The sequence below is a fragment of the Syngnathus floridae genome, chromosome 7 (genome assembly GCF_059516105.1).
Source record: "Syngnathus floridae isolate MCC-2025c chromosome 7, RoL_Sflo_1.0, whole genome shotgun sequence".
Taxonomy (NCBI): domain Eukaryota; kingdom Metazoa; phylum Chordata; class Actinopteri; order Syngnathiformes; family Syngnathidae; genus Syngnathus; species Syngnathus floridae.
In genome coordinates, this window is record NC_142419.1 from 11,016,901 (window position 1) to 11,040,040 (window position 23,140).

The following is a 23,140-nucleotide window of genomic DNA, read 5'->3' on the forward strand; positions in this document are numbered from 1 at the left end:
GAAAAAAATGTCCGCTCTGCTCCCAGATCCCCCATCACATTCTTTTATTTTTCCTTGGTGTCCTATCATGACCAGAATCACAACATTCAATGTTCATCCATACAGTACAATAATTCATTAAAAACTGCCCTCAAAACATAATTGGACCCAATACAAGACCATGTTATTGATCCCTGTTGACAAAAGGTGGTGAACACCAGTACAACCAGTCACAGTAACACTTAAGAGCAATTTAGCCTTTAATTAACCTAACATGCTTGCTTTTGGAATGTGGGAGGAACCCAGAGTACGCCCCAAAAAAAAAAAAAAAAAACCCTAGCACAGAGAATATGCAATTTCCATAAAGGAAGAGTGGAGCTGAGATTTAAACCTGAATCTCACAACTGTGAGGATGATAACCAGCAGGACAGTGTAAATCTCTTATCTGCCAATTTCTGAAAATGTGTCTCTGAGCTTGCCGCTCTCCAGTTCTCTACTGTCCCACTGTTATCTATTGCACTGGTTTACATAATAAAAGCCCCCATAGTGCTTTTCTGTCTATGACTTCAGATCCATATCCAAAAGTATGTAGTGAAATAACTAAAATTGATTTGTACGAACAAAAATAAATATACCAAATGTATTTAAAAGAGCAATAACAAGCTAAAAGGTTTTTTTTTTTGGTCACAGTCACACACACATTCACACCGTCATATGCGGAAATCGAACTCATGGTATCGACACACAAGACAGGAAAGTGTACCCCTACCCCATCAGCGACTCCCAACAATCTGAAAGTAAACTTTTTGTTTCTGGAAATATCTATAATTATCGCAAAAATATCCTTTATTTTCATCTTTTGGTTAGTCAATACAGTATGTTATCTTTTAGTGTTCATTTTAAATATAGTTTTTTCGCTGTCATAAGGCCGTACAGAAGAAAGAAGATGGGTATTAGTATTAATGAAACTAATAAAACCTAACAAACTTGCTCTATAAATGTAATAAACTAAATCTGAAAACCTAAAGTCAAAACAAAATAAACATGAACTATAATAAAAACTGCTAAATTATTTTCCCCTTATCCAGAGCAAATTTTAAGTGTTAAACCCCAGTCCTCAGGGGCCGCATTCCTGCATGTTTTCAAACTTTCCCTCGTTCAACACACTTGACTCAAATGATCAGTTCATCCTCACGTTATGCAGGAGCCTGATAATGATCCCGATTAATTGAATCAGGCGTGTTTAACAAGGGAAACTATGAAAACATGTAGGAATGCGGCCCCTGAGGTCTGGAGTTTGAAACATTGACATTATTAGCTCAATCAGCTTCATCGTTGTCACTCATGCCCGACTTAACGCTTCATTTTTTTCTTGCTCCATTTCTAAACTCAGTTTTCCCGTGTTTGTTTAGTTCACTGACAGCCATGCGCCTCCTATTCTCCTCTTCCATTACTCAGTTGAGAAAAGACATACTTTCACGCTGTGTAGCCACTACGAGGCAAAACCTCTATGTCCGCTTTCATCACTGACTGTTTTCAACCATACTTTCTGCCTTTTAATGTTTGACAACAAGCTCTGAGCTGAGAGATTTTAAATGCATTCCAAACATTCCTTTTACTTTTGACAATAAGCAGGTCTTTTTAACACCTAAAATTAGAACAAATACACATGGTCTTTTTATATTTATGTTACATGACTGTGGAAGACCCTTCTCGAGCAGCTGCTTGTGTGAACATATTCAGAAATAAACTTAAGACTCAATATTTTAGCCTGACTTTTTGATTGAATTATAATTATAGGTTTTATCAATATCTCCTCTTAAGTACATATTCCTTTATTATGTTTAGGGTTAGCCTTTTGTTGGATTATTTAAAATTGTATTTTATGTTCATAAAATGCATTTCAATCAACTATATTAAGTTAATGTTGATTTTGGCTCAGATTCAGAAAACTGATGAGCCGTGATTGGTTGTGTCCAGAGACAACTGTGATGTCATTTTCAATTGACAGCAAGTGGCCAAATGATTGCCCCCTGAGATAGATTCAAAAATGGTGGATTTTGCCTGTTTAATTCGTATGCCACAAACGAAACATTAATCAGAACACTGTGTTCGGACTAGTTGAGCTGCAGAGAACATATTACAGGACGCTTTTTTGCATTTTATTTCCTCTTCAAATATGCTAGTATAGTATTATACCCATCACACTAAGTCACATAAACTTCATTGCCATCTAAGATTCCCTGATGTCTGTGAAAGACAGACGTTTTCTGTTAACTATCTATCACTGCAAACTTTTAATTATTAATTGATGCGTGCTTATGCTGGTGTTTTTGCAAAACACAATTTGGGACTTCACCTCATTTTGTTCTCAGTCATTTCCCCATCGACCCCATTCTCCGTGTATCGCGTCTGTTCTTATCAAATCAAAGACTGCACCATCAGTGGTTTACCCCTGCTGGAAATGAGCACGGGAAGCAGATGTTATTTTGATTAAAACGCATACACATGTGTACTAAGTGGAGCTTTGCGACAAATCACCACCACTGGAGTCATGAAAACATTCTAAACTTCAAAAAACAAATCCTTATGGTCCCTTTCCAAAGGCTAAGAAACTGCTTGCAGTGATACTTTGGCATACATACTTTTTTATTACATGAACCCTCCCTAATTGTTAATTTAATGCAATAAGGCACAGGTTTCAAACTCAAGGTGCGGGGACCAAAATCTGCCCACCGCATCATTTTGTGTGGTCTGCTGAAGCAAATTGTGTACATCTACTTCGTTTTTCAATCAAAAATCACAACCAAATAGCAAATTCTCTTCTGTGTATACAGTATGATGATATATTTTAAATTATTATTTAAATTATTTTCACTGGTATAAATGGCTCTAATTAACCATACCTGTAAAATTAGCCCACCAAAAAATGTCACCCCTGCAGAGAAGCAGTCATAAGTGGATTTGTGTGCATGATTAAGAGTCAGAAGGTACATCAACTGGTTTCTACTGTATTAAGTGCCCTTTGGCACCGCTTTATTTTCTTCACTTGAGGCTATTATTTTACAAACTAGATATAAAAGGACATAAATAAATGTCATAACTTACATGTACCTATATCTCCTTGACAAACATAACAAACAAAACATATGATCATGTCAAAAAAGAGGAAAAAAAAGAACATCAATGTTAGATCTACATGACTAGATCTTATGGCATTGGTAGATATACAATTACCAACATAAACTTCTGTGGTTCGTTATTTTTGTTCATTTTTTTTTTCTTCAAATCATCAGACATTGAAGTAAAGGAAAAAAATATTTTACAGTACATTCTAGTTTCCTTCCCAACATGTCTTGCATATTTCCAAACAGGTCCCTTTTTTTTGATCACTAAACCTCAAAAGTTACACATTACCAAGAGGAAAGAGCCATAGCACTGTATTAAGGACGGTGGTGTTTTTGTGAAGTGTCACTTATATAAGTTGAAAACATTCACATAAGTATAGTTTCAAGAAACAGAGCAAATGGAGTCCTCTGGGTTATATCGATATATGGTTGACATGTTTTGGAATAAAAATGAAAACTATCAGTCTTTCCTTCTTTGACACCATAACTCATTGTTGTGCACTGCATGGGGCACCCCTTTCCCATATCCAGGGACTAGTTTATCATCACAAGCTTGACAAGTCCAACTTTTACTCAGAGGCTTTTAGTCACACCTGTCAGTGATCCTGTATCCAAATGTAATCCGTGAATCACGGCCAAAGCACAATTAGGTTGCTTTCCAGGAAACTTATAGAGTCCAGCTCACGAAGACAAGAGCAACATATTGTACAACATGTTTTCTTTAGCAAACAAGTGTATGTTGGCTTTTCACAGGCTTCACAGTGGCCTGTGAATGGACAAGGTTAGTGTTTTTCAGGTACGCAAACCATACAACACAGCATTCACTCTTTAGCATTCGTTCACACACCCAAATCAATCTTATTTTACATGCAAGCAAAGAAGAAACCAATAAGAAGTCCTGAAACAACAACAAAAACAAAACAAACAGCCCTGCATCCATTGGAGCAGGGCTTTCTAGATTATATTACATTCTTCATATAGTCTTTTCCGATGCTCTTGATCATTCAAATGACTCCAGTAGAGTGCTGGATGGTGGGAAGAAAGAACATCGTCTCAGTGTCAGGAGAGGCTGCAGTAATAAGAGGAGGGTGTCGGAAGAGGAGGAAGACGATGAGGAAGGAAAGGAATTCTGGGGGTGGCGAGTGGAGGCAGGATCCTGAGGATGGACGACAGCAGCTGGGGAGCAAAAGAGATATGATGCATCAGTCATTGTGTTTGTCAATATCAATGATTTCTGCTGGCCAGTCAGGCCCGTGCGGCTTTATAAAACATTCAACTATGAAACCAAAACTAGAGCATACTGGGACAGAGAGCGGCACACAGTAATAGATAGCTAAGAGAACTAAATAAATAATAATTAGATAAGTGTGCTTCCTGAAGTCTTTGAACATATTTGAACGTATGAGATGAACTCTAACATCTAAAATAAATGTAACTACTGTACACCCATATTTCTTTCCCTTGTATAGTATTTCTAATCACATTGTTAGATGAATCAATCCACTGCTTGAAAATGTTTTTTGGTTGGGGTCAAAACTTCAAACATTACAGACTGACATTCAAAGCCTCATCATTTGAGTTCTGGACAGTTCTTTGTTATGACATAAATACAGTGTCCTCCATGATTATTGGCTCCACTGGTTAAGATGTACTCAAAGCCTTGAAATAAATAAAACTTTTATCGCAGAAGCATACTTTTCTGCTGAAACTTGGAGACATGGTTCACCACCAGACACCAGCTCCTCCTATGGCTATATCAGTCCTTAGACCTCAACCCTGCATGTAGGGGCTCATTGTATCACTTTGCCAAAGTCGGGAAGCAGGAGGAGGTAGACATATTTTGGGGAAATGAGGCGACACTTTTCAATCTCGTCATTGCTGCGTGTAATGAATGAACCGTCTGCGTGGCTGAATTACGACTGTTACCACAAATGGCCACTTTATGCTTCATGTTTTGGATTGAATTAAAGTCAAATGTAAAGGCAACTGTTACTGAAAACAACTTTGCAGATCCATGGATAATGTCAGTCATCTCTTGAGCACTCTTCCCCAACCATGCTGAATGCATATAAGATCGGATGTGTGGATGAGCGTTCATAATGTAGGATTTTATTCCATTGAATAAATGCACTAGAATTAAATATTGCATTTAATTTTTCCCACTTTATTTGGTCCTGTGTTATTTAAAGTAACACTTTATTAGAAGCTATAGCGCACATCTTAAGCAGGGTTACCAATACTTAAGTCGGTGTATATAATCAAAAGTGGTGGAAATTCTTATCGTCTATTTTCTCTTGTGTAAGCTGTCCGAATACATTTTTCCACATGTGATAGCACAATATCACAATGCAAAGGGAAGAAAAACAAATACCAGTTCTCACCTTGATAACAGCTTGAGTAATCCTCAGTGGAGTTTGATGATTGTGATTCACTCCGTATCCATATTGCGGTTGTTGCATACATCCTTTTGATTAAATCCTGCCATATGGTCCTTTGTCTTGCTGCAGGAATAAACCCTATTAAATCCAGCAAAACAATTGTCCACTGAGGAAGTCCTGTAACAAGATGTGGAGGCCACCAGGGCTCTGATTGTGCGGGATGCATGGGGACGATCCGCGCAGTTTGTTTGTCAGAGGGGAGATGGGACATTTTGGGAAGACAGGCCATTTGCTCCGGAAGATCAAAAACATTCTCGGCAATGTCCTGAGGGCAACAACAACAGAAAACTGCTACCAAAAAAAAACAAGCCATGAGGGAGCAAACATGCATGGCCGCAAAATGAACACCCCCACATCACCATCTTCCTGACAAAGCCAACATTGGATTTGTCTGAGAGCCGAGATCCTAAATTTTGTGTGTGAGCTATCAAACAGATCCAGCTGAGTCAGAACAATGGCAGCTGGGGCAGCCTGCGAGTCCCACTGAGACAATGCATGTACGATAAACACGGTCACAAGAAGGAAGAAGATCTGCTCTGTGTATCAATCCACTAAGAAAGTTCCAAAAATAACACTTTGCCAATCAGAAGGACAAGCGGTTTCCCATTTGTCTTCCTTTTCCTTTCCATCCAATAAAGGCACTCCAGATTGGCCTATCAGAAGCACTTCCAGCTTCCATCTATCCGCAAATGTCTTTTCTCAGAAACAAACAAAAAAAGGGCAGAGTAAAGGTCTGAATTTTTGAAAAAGTGCTATTGTCCCCACTTTTTGCTTCATTTTTTCTTTCAGACCAAATTTAAAGTGCACAGATGAGGTAAACTATTTCTTCATAGTTTGTCTCTTCAAAGGTAGTGTTTTTTTTTTCTTTTTTTTTCTTTTTTGTTTGTTTGCTTTTATAGGAAATGAAGTCCTTTTGCGCCCTTTTCTTTCTTAGTTTTCAATCTCTCAGACAGGAACCATTCTGTCTTGCATCTGTTGCATCTGAGAGAGCATTCCTTGGACACTTGTCAGGATCTTGCTCTGGTGTGCTGCTGAGGAGATTCCAATACGGGTCAGGTCCCTGCCAAGAGAGGAAGCACACTTCAGACCAACAACTAAAACCGAAAAAAACTGCAAAATGGATTAGATCTAAGTGTAAAATAGGAAAAACTACATATTTTTAAATTGAGTGATGAGCTCCTTAAAGTATCAGTCGTGCAAAAATAACCACTTAAAAATCCCATTGAAAAGGAACTGCACCGTAATAATATCCTACTTACTCTTGTGTCATGTGGATCACTGCTTCTGGAGTTGTGTAGCTGGCGGCTGTAAAGTTGTCGATGTATCTCTCCATGCCAATGGCCTGAAGCCAGTCTTCTACTGTGCCCACAGCTGAGGACCCCTCGGGGCTCCCGGGCTCCAGCAGAGTGGTGGTGGGCCTGATAAGTGGGGAGAGGAGAGGAAAGATGGACGGATGGAGGGAGGGATGGATCAATAATTTTTTTCTTTCTTTCTTTCTTTTCTCTTTATTCATTCTTTTGTTCTCATCTAGGCTGTTACAATTTTAATTGTGGCTGTATTTTACATTAATTTCCTTCTGTATTGTAGTAATTCCATCAAACGCATCAGCTACAAAACATTTTTACAGGCCTGGTCACATATGAATACACACACACACACCTCTCTCAACTTCATTTATCCTAACAAGCTGTATTTATAGAATTCAGTTATGATAATTACTCCACAAGCAACCCCTTTTACATTTACTGTCCAACATTAGGTGAGCATGGGAATGTGTACTCAAACACTCATTAAATTCAAACAGACTTCCACTGGGCGGCATTGAGTCTGTAAACACATGTAGGTCATTCCTGACACATTCAGCCACTCAAGAGTAATAGCGTCGGAGCTGCAGGGTCATATTTGTTTTTGACTTGGCGTTACATCACATCTCTCCACACAGTTAAAAAAAGCAACATTCCAGAGTGTATAGCACCATTGAAGATAATAAAATGTCACAGAAACAAAAACATGGTGTTTCTACTTTATCTTTCCTTTAACACATCATAAACAAAGTAAAAAAGTACAGAAACGCTACCAAATACACTAATCATTCACTTCACCAAACCAAGCAAAGTCCATAAAGACATGCTTAGATCCCTTTTGAGAGTCCTGACCTCAACACTGTCAAACACCTTTGGGATATGTGAGCTCGGTTCCCCCATTGAACCCCCGTTACCTTTGACCTCACGAATGTTTTTCTGGATGAAAGGAAAAAACTAGTTGTGTGCAGTTATTTATCATTGCCCCCTCCTCACCTGACAACACCGTCTCCACCAGTTCTCTTCAGAGTGTTGGGGTTGCGAATCAGCTTATCCAACATGTTGACAATCTGGCCAAACTTTGGTCGCTCTGCCCTCTCTCTCTGCCAGCAATCCAGCATGAGCTGGTGGAGCGCTACAGGACAGTCCATTGGTGGGGGCAGCCGATAACCCTCATCAATGGCTTTGATCACCTATAACAAAAAGAATGTTTCTAATGACTTTCAAACTCCATAGTTAATTTTTGTTCACTTTTAAGTTGATTAGTCAATGTAGACTGCTCAAAAGTACTGCTGTGATTGTCTTAAAATAGGAATGAGCATGTGTGACTTACATCTTGGTTGCTCATGTCCCAATATGGCCTCTCGCCATATGACATCACCTCCCACATGACGATGCCGTAGCTCCACACATCACTGGATGAAGTAAACTTCCTGTAGGCAATAGCCTCAGGGGCTGTCCAGCGGATTGGGATCTTCCCTCCCTATATTAATCAAAAATAACTTAATAAATAAAGGCTGACAAAGCACACAACAACAATGACATATAGGCACTGTCACCCCCCCCCCCCCCCACACACACACACACACACACACAGACTCACCCTGGTGGTGTATGCAGCCTCAGGGTCATCTTCCAACACACGAGACATGCCGAAGTCAGACACCTTGCAAACCAAGTTGCAGTTGACCAGGATGTTTCGAGCCGCTAGATCACGATGGACATAGCTCATGTCCGACAAGTACTTCATGCCTGATGCGATACCACGTAGGATGCCTACTAGCTGGATCACAGTGAAGTGGCCGTCATTCTTCTATACACAAGAGGGACAAGTTTTGGATGAAGTCAGATGAGTTACAATTAAAAACATCACACATTTATTGTACTACAGTGGAAAGCAAGATCAGAGTATAGGCGTTCAAACAATTATGATTGTGCTGAACTGAACCGTCCTCTTTAGAGGAAACTAGAATTTTCAATAACCACCACACTGGGGGTCACCAACGTAGTACCTGTGGGCACCTGGTAGCTTCCAAGGACCCCATGAGTAGCCTGCAGGCTTGTTCTAAAAATAGATCACTGTTGATGGGACATTGTGATTTCCTACAAACGTTGTTGGGGTTGAAAATGTAAACACTGGCAGATATTTCTTTGAATTAAATTTTGCATGCTATTTATCTGTTTATTGTAGATCTATATAGATCATTAATTATTGTAACAACAAAAAACAAGAACATTATTAAAGGTAATGTGAGCATTTATGTTATTTCACAAGTGTGTATCAAACTGGTTAGCCCTTCTCATTAATAGTTCTTAAAGTATATAGTTAGTAGTTAAAAGGTTGGTGACCCCTGCTCTACATTTTCTCGTTGATGCTTGATGTTATTTGTCTTTTGTTAAGCAAACTTTGCAAACACAGAAGTGAAATCTCTGTAAATTCAACAAAATGCTAAATCGATAAAGGAGGAGGATAAAGATTAGGGTGAATGTTTGTGAACAAAACGCTTGTAAATTGGGTGGATGACATTAAAGTGATAAGATCGGATCAGTATACATCAGGTGTGCACACACATAGAAACGCATGACTGACCCTAAGGAATGCATCCAGCGATCTGTTTTCCATGTACTCGGTGATAATCATCACTGGCTTACCTAGAGAGAGTGAGAGGGAGAGACAGAAAGAGAGAAAGAGAGATGATGAAATGATGCATATGACAGCCCAGCAGATTCCCAGTGGAATTTTGGTTTGTGTGTGTGTGTGTGTGTTAGTCTCGCTCTGTCACGCAGTGATTTAATTAGCTCAATGTAACGGTTGCCCAGACTTCGTCTTTCTCTTGCGATACATGCATCTCCTCCGAAACAAACCACAACTACACAATCTTCTGACCTTAATGCAAGTATGAGCGACATTAAGTGACAACTCAACGGAATCAGCCAGCCAGCGTCTGTTTGATTCACTGTGTATGGCCCTTACTTTGACCTTTCTCCTCACCAACATTTGACACATCTGTCATTCTCATCTGTGTTGCATATGTCCTTCTCCTTTCCATACATACGCAGTATCATCCCCTTTTCCCCATAACCTCGCCCATTCCTCTTTGGCCTTTTTCACCTCATCCCTCTATCTGACCCACGCTTCTCTTTGGGGAGCATCTGTGCCTTTATCTGAGCGGAACATGCGACGGGTAGCGTGGCTGTTCTCTTGTGAGTCTCTGTCTTTGTTCCCCAGTGGATGAGGCGGCTTGCAGGCAGACGGAGCAAGGTATGAACAGAAGAAAGAATTAATTATGGCTTTTTCCCCGCAATCCCCAGCAAGCAGACACCTAACCAGCCATGGCATCAACTCATAACAAGTGTTATAGTAAATTCCCCAGAGAACAGGTTTTGTGTTCCATTCCAAGTGGCACAGCTAAGGTGAAGTTAAAGGCTGACTGCAATGACAAATGCTGAGTTAAGGCTTGAGCTTGAAATACATCTCCAATGCGTTCTTGAAGAATATTCAGAGTAGCAGAGAGCTGAGCTGTTGGCAGCTGAGGTCCTGAAGGTGACGTTCCTCTGCATAGCAAGCTGCTCGCCTTGCCAAGAGGCTGTCATTCACCCCCTCACCCGCTGCGTGACTGGCACACCATTAATCACGGGGTGCTCAGACGATGCCCCCGAAAGAGGAAGTAGATTTAAATTTGGGGGATCGCGGGGGCCCTCTCTGTCAGCCATCTTTGTTCCCTTTGTTGAGCGCCTCTGCCCTCGAGGCGCCAGTGATTGACAGCTCCCCAATCCAGTCTGAAGAGTGTCTGACCTGCGACCTTAAACTCTCGCCTTTTCAGCCCCGCCCTATTCCTCAAGGCTTATTTGCATGCTAATTCTATGTTTACTGAATACGCCCTGCCGCCTTTGGCAATGAACCCTGGGCAAGGACTCTCGAAAGAAGGCTGATTATCACCTGCCAACGAAACCGAATCAGGCAACAAAGAGACAATATTGGGAAATCAACAGGCAAACGCTCCTCTGAGGCCCACTCAAACTCAAAGACTATCTTTTAATAACTCATCTGTTTTTAATTTAGAGACTTGCTTTATGTAGATTAGACATTTTAATAGTGACTCGATTTAAGGCTGAAGGCATGCAAATGTACTCTGGCAGTCCTTAGTGAAAAGATTCTAGAAAATTATGTATTTGAGAAGCCCATCGAGGTGTATTCATAATTAATATGTCTTAACTGGCTCTGTTGGACATGCCAACAAGTTCATGCCACATTAAAAATTCCTTTTAACTTTATTGAAATGGAGAGGGGAGTACAATTCAAATAATGGGTTTTTAATAGATTCCACCGACACACTCTAGTGTGAAGGGCTCATTTGCCCAAACCTTGAGTTGAGCTCTCAAAAGGGAGAGTCGAAGGAGGCGGAGAGTTAGTTATCAGATGCCCTTCTTGCTAAGGCTCACTAGCCTTTCATGTTGGCGGCTATCGCTGAAGCACGGCTCATCGGTCTCCTCATCTAACCCTCAAACGCTTTGTCATTCTCAGTCGCTGGATCCTTCGCTTTCTTGGCCTCTCTGTTTTCTTTTGTTGTCATTCCTGTTGTTGTCTTCTGTCGCTCCTCTAATCCATCACCTTCTAACTGCCCGGCTGTCTTTTTTTTCTCTGCATCTCTATTTGTACTTTCCGTGGCTTGTCTCCAATTTCTTTTCCCTGTGCCTGCCCATCTGTGGGCGTTTTCTATGCCTTTCTCAAGGATTCTCGTTGAGGTCTGAGGGGTCGTATAAGAGGTGATACATGTTGGAAGAGATAAGTAATTCCGCCTGAGCTGCTGTTCAGTTCTTTCTAGGCCGTGAATGCATCTGTCTTGTGTTGTGCACGTAAAAGGGTCAGAGGCAGTGTTATCGAGCAGCGATAGGACCAAGCTGCTGCTATGTCATGACACATTAAGGTCCTTCATTCATCTCACCTAAGCTCAGCTATCAGCCGTCCCAAACACATATACATAGAACACAAAGTGCACAGACATGTTGACAAGAGTTTTACCCAAACACGCAAGCACCTCAGTCCTAACAAACAGAATTAGGACAAGGAGTAAATGGTGGAGCAAAGATGGGGGTGGGGCATGAAGAAGATAACACCAAGGGCAGAGGGAGGGAGATGTGACCAGTGTTTTGTGACCACGCAGCAGCAGATAGAGGAGGGATAGGGTATCACTCCCTAACCCCAAACACATTTAGAGCTGACACCATGATTAATGAGCCCAGTGCTGCACTACAGGGACTGTTCCTGGGCCATTAGCACCCCCTCACCATTTGCCCACCTTGCTCTATTTCCCCTTACCCTTCCCACAGACAATGCAACCCGTCCATCTGGAAAAAGGCCACCCGGTGACAGCCTGACTGTGAAATACTCAAAACACACCCGTAGCATTGGGATGTTAAAGCATTTGTAGTTTTGGTTCGAACAAAATCAGCAGACCTTGCAATCAACTCTCGCATATTAGTCTAGTTAGGTTCGGTTATTAAATAAATAGAATTGTCTACAGCTCTTACAACCATCTGAATTAGGGCAAAGTCTTTCCAGACAGGACTACTACTACCTAAAAAAGACATTTGTCTGAATCAACCTTCCACCAATGTCACCCACAATGTAGGCTAGAATGATTTATTGTTGCATTTTTTAAGTGGTGGGTGTGGGTCTCGGGGAGGGTTGCGTAGCGCGATGGAAATGTATATGGATGTCCTTTTTGGAGTAATAAATATATTGTGTTCCGGACATTTTAATCAATGTGTGTTTGGGGCGTAGGCAATAATTGGAAATCTGTATATAAGTCAAGGTTACTAATGACTGATGTCCGACAGCAGTAGTAAAGAAAAATAAGCACATACATTTTGTGACGACACCCTCGAGGTGGATGATGTTGGGATGGTCAAATTGGCCCATAATGCTGGCCTCAGCCAAGAAGTCCCTCCTCTGCTGGTCGGTGTATCCAGCCTTCAGCGTCTTTATGGCCACACAGATCTCTCTCTTGCCGGGCATTTTCAAACGGCCACTGCAGACCTCACCAAACTCCCCTGAAATAAACATGGTACTATTTACATTGCATCCCTCCTGGCGCCGGTGTTTGTTTTTTTATGTGTATGTTGGAAGGAGTCCTCTTTAAACATTGATCAGGGTCTCTAATCCCTTATTGCTCCCTCCATGCAGCCAGTTGTGCGGTGAGAGGCAAGAAATCGATATTGATTCTTCTCTTTATTGTTTTGTCATTGGATGTTTTTTCTTAACCTACAGAATTAGTACAACATATTTAGCTTCTAATCTCATCCTCAAAGACAGGCATAATGTTATTGTCCGGGGAAAAAACATTCCTCTTGAAGAAAGGCATGACTAGCATGAAAACAAATATGACAGCATTCCATCCAAAAACACTTTCTCAGGAACATCTCGGCAAGAAAAAACAATATGCGACGAAGAATTGTTTAAAATTATTTTTTTTACTTACCGACACCAATGACTTTCTCAATCTTGATACAGGAGGCATCAATCTCTTTGGCAAACTCACGCACAGCTTGGTTTGGGTCCTCATAGGTAAATGGATCAACATATGTTCTCACTCCTTAAGATAGAAAATGAAAACTTTAGTCTCTTCATTTTGTCTTTATTTTAATTATGCTGCAGGCTACACCACAATTTGTAGTGCATGGTTTTTGAATGACAGAATTTGGAGCTATTGTAAGTACCTTGATGTAAATGCTTTTCTTCATCAGACTCTTGCTTGGCTTTGCTGTACTTACTCCTTCTAGGGAGAGATAAAAACACAAGGACAGTTGATTATATGTGTCATGCAAAAAAAAGTAAAACAATTCTTCAAATGGCAAAATTAAGGAAACCCCAATTTTGTCATTTACGATCTTTTTTTCCCTTCGCGGGACAGAACAGAACCTTAAAATTAAAGACTGAGAAGGGCATACAAGATGTAAATTTATGGAGCAATATGTTAAAATCCCTCGGGATGACATTGATGCGCTGATGTCTGTGATCACATATGTGAGACAATGTCCTCCTCCGCAATTGTGTAATGAGGGTTAACAGCTACGTGATTACAGTCCCTTCCCACAATCATCGCATGGCCGCAGCAACACAATGACACTGGTCTTCACATGCATACAGTATAAAGGAGGCAAAGACAACCACCTGCTTGGTTGTAAAAGATGCAATCACATGGGAAGCCAGCACACACAATAAATCTAATTTATGACCCAAAACAAATGAACAGATGGAAATGAACATTTGGTTCGGTGGGCTCGCACACTAATCAACAAGTGAAAGTAATGTGTACACGCATTCTAATAAATTCAAAACCTATTAATAGTTATATGCCAACAAAATTGTACTCAGACACACACAAACATGCATGCGCACACACATGCACACAGAGCATGGTCAGGGCTCTGAGGTGAGGCAGCCCCATCTGCATGTAATCCCATGTGTGTGACGGAGCTTTGTCCTGCTTGCTGGTTAACACCCTGAGATTGGGTCCACCGTAAATCCACCTGATGCCTCTCCGCCTGACTCTGTCTCAATTTTGCCTGCTATTTTTGATTTCTTGCTTGTCCGCAGCTATCATTCTTCTGCCGTTTCTTAAACCGTTTCCCTTGTTCTCATTTTCTTCACACCAGTAAGCAAGCCACAGCAGGAGACAATAACCAGTGGCCTAGATTGTAGTGGGGAAAGGGGATGAGAAGTGAGGATGGATGCAAAGGACAGGGATCGAGGGGTCGCTGATTGCCTCTCTTCAGCTGTCGTGGCTGTCAATCATGTCTCCGGTGTGGGGAGTCATCAGTCATCACGCGTGAGCATGGGGCAATAGCTTTCCTGCTCGCCTTTTTGACAGCTACTTTTCCCGGTGCTAAGCGAGACATCGCTCATCAGCGAGGAGAAACGGACTGACAGAGAACAAAAGAGCCAGAGGGATGAAGCCCACCTTCGACTGATGACAAAAGCGCTGATGAGGAGAAGGAGGAGCACCACGCTGCCGACCACAGACACCAGCAACACTGTGGAGTTTGTCCCATCACCGATTATAGGAGCTGGCACTGAGAGGGAGGGATGAAAAAAAAGAATCAAACAGAGCAATACATTCGGTCAGTCATTGACCCCTTGTGAACCCTCTTGATATCTCGCAAACTCTCTATATACACATGCATGCACACACAAAACACACACATCGCTTTGTTTTACGATTCCACCATAAAGTATACTGCTGTTGGCCCGCATTGAGAGACAAGGACACCCCATTAGGTTGTGTGCTTGACCGTGTCATTATCATGTGCCGCTGTTTGGATTTGCATCACAAAGAAGACACCTGGTCCCTCCATCAATTCTAACCATGCACGCCATAATATGGCTTTCAGTTCTTCCGAATTTTCTTGCATCATTAGCTCTCGATTCGCTATAACTGACATATAGTCTGACAACTGAAATGTTGTCTAGACACATTTCACCTTGCAAACACAGATTTGCTATTGCTCCAAAATTTGGGACCTGGAATTGTCTTTCATCTGAGCGTGGTGCATCTAAGCATTATCACTCCTCTTAGCCTATCACATTTAAGCCTGCAGAAGAAAATCCAAGCACAACCATCAACAGCATTTGAGTCAAAATGATATAAATCTTCAAATATTCCTAAAGGTTGAACCTTTACTGGTATACCCACTGAGACTCATTGGACTGTGAATAATGGTGACTCCTCAAGTTGTGAGTCAGGTGCCGTAGCACTGATATCATTTATCTTTTACACATAACAGCTATTTTGATAAATGGCACACGGAAAAAGGCACTCGTAAAAGATGCTATCATTGCTGGATTTTGCAAAGGTGGGCTCAGCCATGAAAAAAATTTCATGGTCTTGAAAAGAGCACAGAGTGGCTTAACTCACCCGAGTTTGTCATAAACTCAAAGGGGCCGCTGCATTCCCCATAGCCGGCCGCTGTGCGTGCACGCACATGGAATACATAAGAAGTGAGGGGAGTGAGACCCTTGATGTCTGCGTTCCTGGATGAGGTTTTTATGATCCTGTAGCTTTTTTCATTTTGGTCCTGCACAAAGAAAATTGGAATAAGACAGTCGAAGCAACTCGAAAACAATAGCGGGCAATTTGCCAATGTTTTAACCACTTACCTTTTCGTAGTACTTGACCTCGTACTCGAGGATCACCCCATTGGCTCGTTGCGGAGGTTGCCACACCAGCGAGATGGTGTGTCTTGTGATGTTCTTGGCTTGGACAGATGTTACCGGGGAGGGAGCTGTGCAAGAGAAAAAGCAATTTGAAGCTGCTGTTTTCAACTTGTCTTTCATGCTGCAGCCTTGGAGACAATAAGTCTGTTTCTGTTGCCCTCTTAAATCTTCGGCTCTTTTATCCTTGACACCACAAGACGTTCACTTGAGTTTGGTTTTTGGCTTTTATTGAAAAAGCGATGCTGTAAAACCACATGGCGAGATTAATAATATAATATATTGCTGATGGTACGAATGCATACAACAGATCCAATATTCCCTTAGCTGACAGCCACCCAGACAAGGTGGCAAAGTAATAAAAAGCTTGATATTCCGCATATCTGCAGGTCACCTTGGGAAAACCCTGTGATGCTACAAAGTGCGCCCCGGAAAAGCACAAAAAATTGGCTCAGTCTTTTGCCTTTTTTTGTCTTCAAGGGACCAAATCAATTGGTTTTCATTAAAGCGCCACAGAGCGATCTTATCCCGAGCCATTTCTGCAGCAGCTGATAATAAGGCCATAATTCAAGTAACAGAGCTATCTGCATTTGGGCGCCTTTAACACATGAAGGTTAAAGCACAGATAATGGCTCACTCTTGAACCCACCCTTCGGTATGTCTTTGACGCACAAATCAAACTTGTATCTACAGGGAGCGCGCCGTTATTAAAACTGGGTCATGCAGTGGAAAATAAAGTTGACACAAGCATGTTCAAATGCAAAGTGTTTTTTTGTTGTGGTATTTAAAATAGAGGAAGCTAAATCATTTCAAATGGTTTTGCGTTTTGATTTGTTTTTAATTGTTGGTTCATTTGAGCTATGAATAATCTTTACAGCACAATTGAAAACTAAAATAATTCTTTCTGAAAGGGGAGGTGAAAATAAACAGTTTGAAAATACATCGTTTTGCTGAGCTAAACAAGTTAGAGGTAACAGTATGGGTTTTTTTTCTCAGTATTTTAAGAAAATACAGATTCTTCTCATTGGCATTCAAACATACTTTAAAAAATAGACTAGAAAATAGAAGCAAACTAAATAAAAAATTCTACAGCAACTAAAAGCACATTTTGATGTTTCTGCCAACCAAGCAGCATTTTATTAGACGTTAAAGGTTTATATAGCATACTTTTTTGGACCTGTGCCTCTAAGTGACATTGTAACCGTCCTAATTTCAGACAGTCTGTCTTTTAAAACATTACAGTGGAGTGATTAATGAGGGGTTTATCGTCCAGCAATCACGATTGGATTATCTATGACATGATATACATTCTCATCACATAGACCGGGGGCTCCAGGGAACTGAGTATTTAAGCTTACGCGAATAAAACCCTGCTTTTAGCAGCGGATTGAGTTCAAACAGGCTTGGAATTCAAGCACCAGCCACGGATTGAATTTCAGGGGGCGACGCAAAAGCAGGAGGGGGCATTTTCAGAGGGACTGGTGGGAGCTGAGATGGAGATGAAGAGGTTTGGGATTGCAGACGTCTCTTGGTAAATGGATTAACCCAAGGTTGTGTCGGCCTAATGTGTTGCATCTCTGTTAAACAATTAGATGGCGGCCATTTGTATCCCTCGATCAATCTTACCCAGCCGGGGAGAGCCAATTTGAAGCCCCCCGCGGGACTGGTCGAGGACACTCCAGCTACGAAACTGACCTTCATTCCACTCAAGTAATCCACACATTCATCTTTTCTCCAAAGATGACAGATATTGCAATTTAATTGTGTTCTGCATCTCTTGTTGCATTTTTATTTCTCCTTCAACTAATGTGAGGATGAAGATGAGTAGACTTTTGAGTGGTCCCTCCTGAGAATTGCCCATGTGAGACCGCAAGGTTCCAAACAGCCCTGACAGGAAATAAGTGACTTGTCTTTTATGACATATTGAAGTCATATAGTCGATATATGAATACATTTGAACTAGTTCTCAACCATATAACCAAAACAAGCCTCTCCTAAATCAAGAAGCTTCTCTTGAGGCAATCATTTGGGACGTGACACCTATGATACATTACAGGGAATATTTGCATTGGGTTTGCATTTGTCATGATTTTTCCTCCACATAAAATACAGTTTGTTGAGGGTTTGACTTTGCAATCATGTTAATCATTTTGTACAGCGTAGAGGATTCTATATGTGGTTGGCGCAAGCTGTTGCGCAAATATGCAGTTGATTACATTTAGAAAAAAAAAAAAAGAGAGAAAGAGATGCTGGGGAGCACATGTGGTTGCCAGATTGAATCCCGGCTGCCAGATTGGAGTCCCTCAGTTTTGCTGTCACCAAGGGAAAAAAAAAACTGGGGAGGGAGCTGTATTTCACAGTGTCAAGAAAATGGCTTCTGCTACCATGATCCTTTCCCACCCAATGTAACGGGTGCTTCCATCTCCCCAAACACATTTGCACATGTCCGTTTTGCCAGCGAGATGGAAACTCACTCACACACATGTTCACTGACAGACAAGCCAAGCCCCCCACGCAGACACTTTCTCATACTCTGATTCAGGTTTTATCACCTAAAACTGCCAAGAGTTTATTATCAAGACATAAACACCTCCATTTTGAATGTTTTTTTTTCTGTTTTTGTTACAATGCACACACACAAAGTGTTTGATCCCATGAAGGGGGTAAAACACCTCCTTTTACAGCCAGGGGTCAGTTCAAAGCTTATTCCCCCAACAAGCAAAGCCTCCATCACCCTTTCACTCCTCTTGCAGTCCGGGTGATGGGGTTACACCCCCACTGATTTATGCCTCTGGGTTTGTTCACGTCCTGGCAAAGACTCACACATCCAGTTACAGATTCATGCACACGCAATCAACAGTGCTAATGTGTTAATTTTCCTTTGGCGTGGTTCTCTGAAAACCTCCATTCATTTTTTTTTTTGTAGACAGAAAACCATGAGTGTTTCTTCATTCTAATCTGCCCCCCTCACCTTTTCCTTAGCGACTGAAATTCGAACTTTAATGGGAGGCAGCGTAGGCTGGGCCGTCTTTTCCCCGGCAGTTATAAATCCTAATAAATCTATCATAATAAATGAGTAATCCACCGTGTCTGGATGAAGGAAGGCAGCACGGGGAAAGGGACAGCCGCAGATGACGAGCTGTATTACTAGAGGCTGAAACCAGAGATTCCAAAGCCTCTAGTGAGCATTAGCGGAAAGAAATCCAATCATTCTGGAGATATCCTCTTTAACACACACACAGTCTCAGGCAAAGGCATACATACTAAAGTAGACATGGACACATAGGCAACATTGTTTGAGGGGCAAATGTTGACGGTCTCCTAACTGTATCTCGCTTTTCACATCCGCACACACACTACACAGCTACAAGTGCCTTCTGACTAATCCTATGGAACAGTTGGGAAACATGCACTAGTGACAAGCCAAAGGCAACATCTGTATCATAAAACTTGGAGGCTACTTAAATCAGACAGACCTCACTTTGTGTGCATCAGTCCGATTCCAAGTGTGAGAGAGTGCACGTTTTTTTTAGATTGTTTTGCACAGTTGCGCACCAGTGCGGCCACCCTGTCCCACCAGTGTAAACCCTCGGCCTTGACTCGGAGGTGCACTCCATTACAGATCCTACACAAGGCTGTCTGGCAGTGCTCTCAGCTCTCCCACAGGCAGCACAGCCATTCATCTCTATTTTCCTGACCCCAGCTGATAAATCAAGCCACTGTGTCCTCAAATTGCTAGTCCAAACTGCATCCAAGACATTCACTTTTCCCAGGGATGGAAATTAGTGATAAAAAGTGACACAAAAGGGGCACTTAGCTTGCCACCCAAGAGCAGAACAGTAAACGAGACCAAAGTAATGATCAGCTTTAAGTGATGGAGAGCAAGGAGGGATGACGAGAAAGCACAAGGGCTATAAAATCCATTTGCACAACAACCAGTCACAAAATGGCTTAATGACAAAACCAGCAGTGGCTCTGAATGCATCCCTGAGCTTAAAGGGCCGCTCTTGAGCTCAAGAGATGGTGCATTGTTGGACGTATTGTGCTTTAATTACACAAACAATTTCTCGAAAGCATTTGTAAGGACGCCTTAAGTGGATCAACACAACTCATCTAATCCATTAGCTCCAGCTCTAAATATAGCACCTTCCCGCTTGCACTATCCGGGACTTCATATGCATAATTATGCAAAATTCAAGAAGGAATATTGCAGAAAATAATTTCACGCTGAAAGGAATCCATCACCCGACACATCCTCCAGCTCTCACCCAAATCATTCCCATCTTTAATCATGTTGTTTTGTATTGTAGATTATTATAACCACCAAAAAGCTGAATAATCACATATGGGCATAGTATAAAATGTACTCCTTCAGGTAGACACAAGTGAATGTTGTGCTAATAGGCTCTTCAGATTTGATCCCTCCTGTAACATGTAAAATGTGTTCAAACAAATGTATTTTCTCAGTTATTTGCTGATATTGCCCAAAAACAGCAGGCTGAGGCATCGTCTTCCTTCCATTAATAGTAATGTTGGACTTGAACACTTCCCTCAGGCTTTTCAAAGACATTCTTCTCCCACAAACTCAATCAACCCATGTCTGATTAGCTTACCAGCCTGGTTGGTGGTGACGGTCACAGATACTGCCTGTTCCGGCCCGGGGCTTTGTGGCGAGACGCCATTTACCGCCCACACCTCGAAGGTGTAGTTAGTGTGGGCCTGCAGTTCGTTGATGGACACCCTGGTTCCCTTCAGACTCAGCTGCTGGGGGCTAAAGTGGATGGCGTTGCCGCAGGGTTGACAGCGTCGCCCATCGGGCCCGCAGCGTTTACACACTATGTTGTAGGTCAGATCTTGTCGTCCTCCTGAGTTCCTTGGCGCACTCCACTCCAGGTTGACAGAAGTCTCGTTCACATTGGAAATGAGGTGGAGCGGTGCTGTCGGAGGCCCTAGAGAGAAAGTTGGTGGTTAGAAAAAAATGTTGGGCGAAATGCTAAGCAGGTACCGAGTTACAGCAAAATGTTCCTGCGGTCACTGTTGAAGTGGAGAAGAAGGCATTATGGTATATCTTTACAACAAATTGGTTGTTGCAACAGCTGGGGAAACACTCTTTCATAATAAATCAGCTTGCCTATTTATGATGCAGGCACAATCTGAATGTACCTATATTACAAATTCCACTTCTAGAAATGAATGTGCTGTTATTTGATTCATTCCAAAAAAGTAATTTCATTGAATTTCTATGGTATCACAAGTGTTTTGGATTTTGCATAACGAATAATATTGATACACCTTTAGTGAATTCCAATTGCACATTTTAATCACAGTATAAATCACAGGGCTGTCACACTTAATATCATGAGTGACTATATATTAGACATTAAATTGGCTTGTCCTTTAAATCAAGATCTGAAGCGTCTTGAATATCTTTGTAATGTCCTGTCTATCAAAGCATGGGAGGTTCCAATTAACTGAAATTTAATCAACCGAAAGATTTTTTTTCAAGTGTCGAATCAGCGGCAGACAGCAAAATACCAGTCGGTATCTAACAGATTGCCTTTATGGCTGCCAACAATAACTGCAGATGATGTTTGTGTTGGACCTCATTCTCAAGCACCCCTCCTACCCTACCACCCCCACAACTGTTTGATCTTGAGTCTACAAACTGTGCTTTTATGTTTATGCAAGCGGCAATGCAGATGTGACACAGCTTCCCCTCATCATCAATTTCAATTTACATGTCAGCTCCACTTTAATGAATGTATTTTTCTGTGTGTTGCTTTCAAACATAAGATTCAGTAATTGACTTAACTCTCCCTGCCCTCTCTCCATCTCCCTCTGACTAATGAAGCGCTGGCGTGCGCGCTGGGGGGGATCGATGCACGCTGAAATATGAAATCTAGTCAGTTGGCTGACTAATCATTTGCAAAGGAAATTAGTTATCAGTGTTATTTTTAGAGTCGCACAATGACACTGAAATATGTCACTGAGACATAGTGAGACAGAGGCTATAAATGCCTTGGGAGGGGGGGTACTATGTGTGGACAAATATTGCCGAATTAAGAAGAGCAAGTTCACCAATAGTGCATTTGGAAAAGTCTATCGACAGTATGCACTCAAAATGACCAGATGTAGAAGGAAGGGAGATGTTGAGTAGGCTTTGGAAATTGATTACTAAGCAATGATTATTCAATTAATCAATTAACCAAAAGTGTTTGATAATAAATTGATCACTTAGATATAATTTTCAATTAAATGATGCCCAAATGCTCAGAATTTCAATCTCTAAACAGTAAATATTCTGGATCAAACCAGTAACTGAATTATAATTAATATTTTCTGAACTATTTATTTGAAATAATGTATTGGGTTTTTTTTTTTAATAAAGGGATGGGAATTAAAATGATCCGATTAATCGACAAAATAATTGACAGATTATTAAAAAAGTATTCGTTTCAGCCTTTGTATGATCAGACCATGACTCGAGGAAAGCGGCAGAAATGAATGGCATGAGTGAAAATCCTCGATGGTCTTACGATCAGCCTTTCAGCAACAACATCAACAAATATTACAAATCTCATTTAAAAATTATAATAAGCACTGTCCCCACACACCTTCCTCATATTTTCTCTTCCACACCCACTTTTCATTAGTAGGAGTTATAGATGGCGTTTCTAAATTAAGGCGCCTACATCCAACTGTGATTATAATAGAGCCTGTGTCAACTTGTTAGGCTCAACTAAACTCCCTGTCCAATTCTATATTCAACAATGTGCTGTAATTTCACTATCCATCTGTTTGTAAGTGCTCTGCCAAATAATATTATTTCTGCTTTAATACTACTGTAGTCTAAATTGAGCATTATAAGTGTCTAACTTTCCAAGGGGACAGATGTGTGGGGTTTCTTGCTTCACACGTCACTGCTTCTCAATGCTATTTTAAGCAACACCTGTCGCTCTCCTAGAATGCACCAATGGGAGCAAGGAATAGTCGGAGAGCTGTTGACTGTGAGTGACACTTTTTAATTAATCCCAAGAGCGTGTGTAGTGAAGGAAAGGAGTTTGTGGACCAACATCCAGT

At 41.3% G+C, this 23,140-nt stretch overlaps 1 protein-coding gene across 1 annotated transcript in view; it reads right to left on the reverse strand.

The window, feature by feature from the left end:
- Positions 1–2,979: 2,979 nt before the first annotated feature.
- Positions 2,980–23,140, reverse strand: part of epha4l (eph receptor A4, like) — a 41,679-nt gene continuing 21,518 nt past the window's right edge. The window contains exons 5-18 of the mRNA XM_088380941.1: positions 20,674–21,009; positions 16,007–16,131; positions 15,765–15,924; positions 14,811–14,922; positions 13,567–13,625; positions 13,329–13,442; positions 12,715–12,900; positions 9,437–9,498; positions 8,450–8,659; positions 8,180–8,329; positions 7,843–8,039; positions 6,805–6,963; positions 5,489–6,605; positions 2,980–4,283 (exon numbers count right to left, since the gene is read on the reverse strand). Of these exons, the coding sequence (XP_088237067.1) occupies positions 6,491–6,605; positions 6,805–6,963; positions 7,843–8,039; positions 8,180–8,329; positions 8,450–8,659; positions 9,437–9,498; positions 12,715–12,900; positions 13,329–13,442; positions 13,567–13,625; positions 14,811–14,922; positions 15,765–15,924; positions 16,007–16,131; positions 20,674–21,009 (1,985 nt within the window). The 3' untranslated portion in view covers positions 2,980–4,283; positions 5,489–6,490. The remainder of the gene's footprint in view (positions 4,284–5,488; positions 6,606–6,804; positions 6,964–7,842; positions 8,040–8,179; positions 8,330–8,449; positions 8,660–9,436; positions 9,499–12,714; positions 12,901–13,328; positions 13,443–13,566; positions 13,626–14,810; positions 14,923–15,764; positions 15,925–16,006; positions 16,132–20,673; positions 21,010–23,140) is intronic.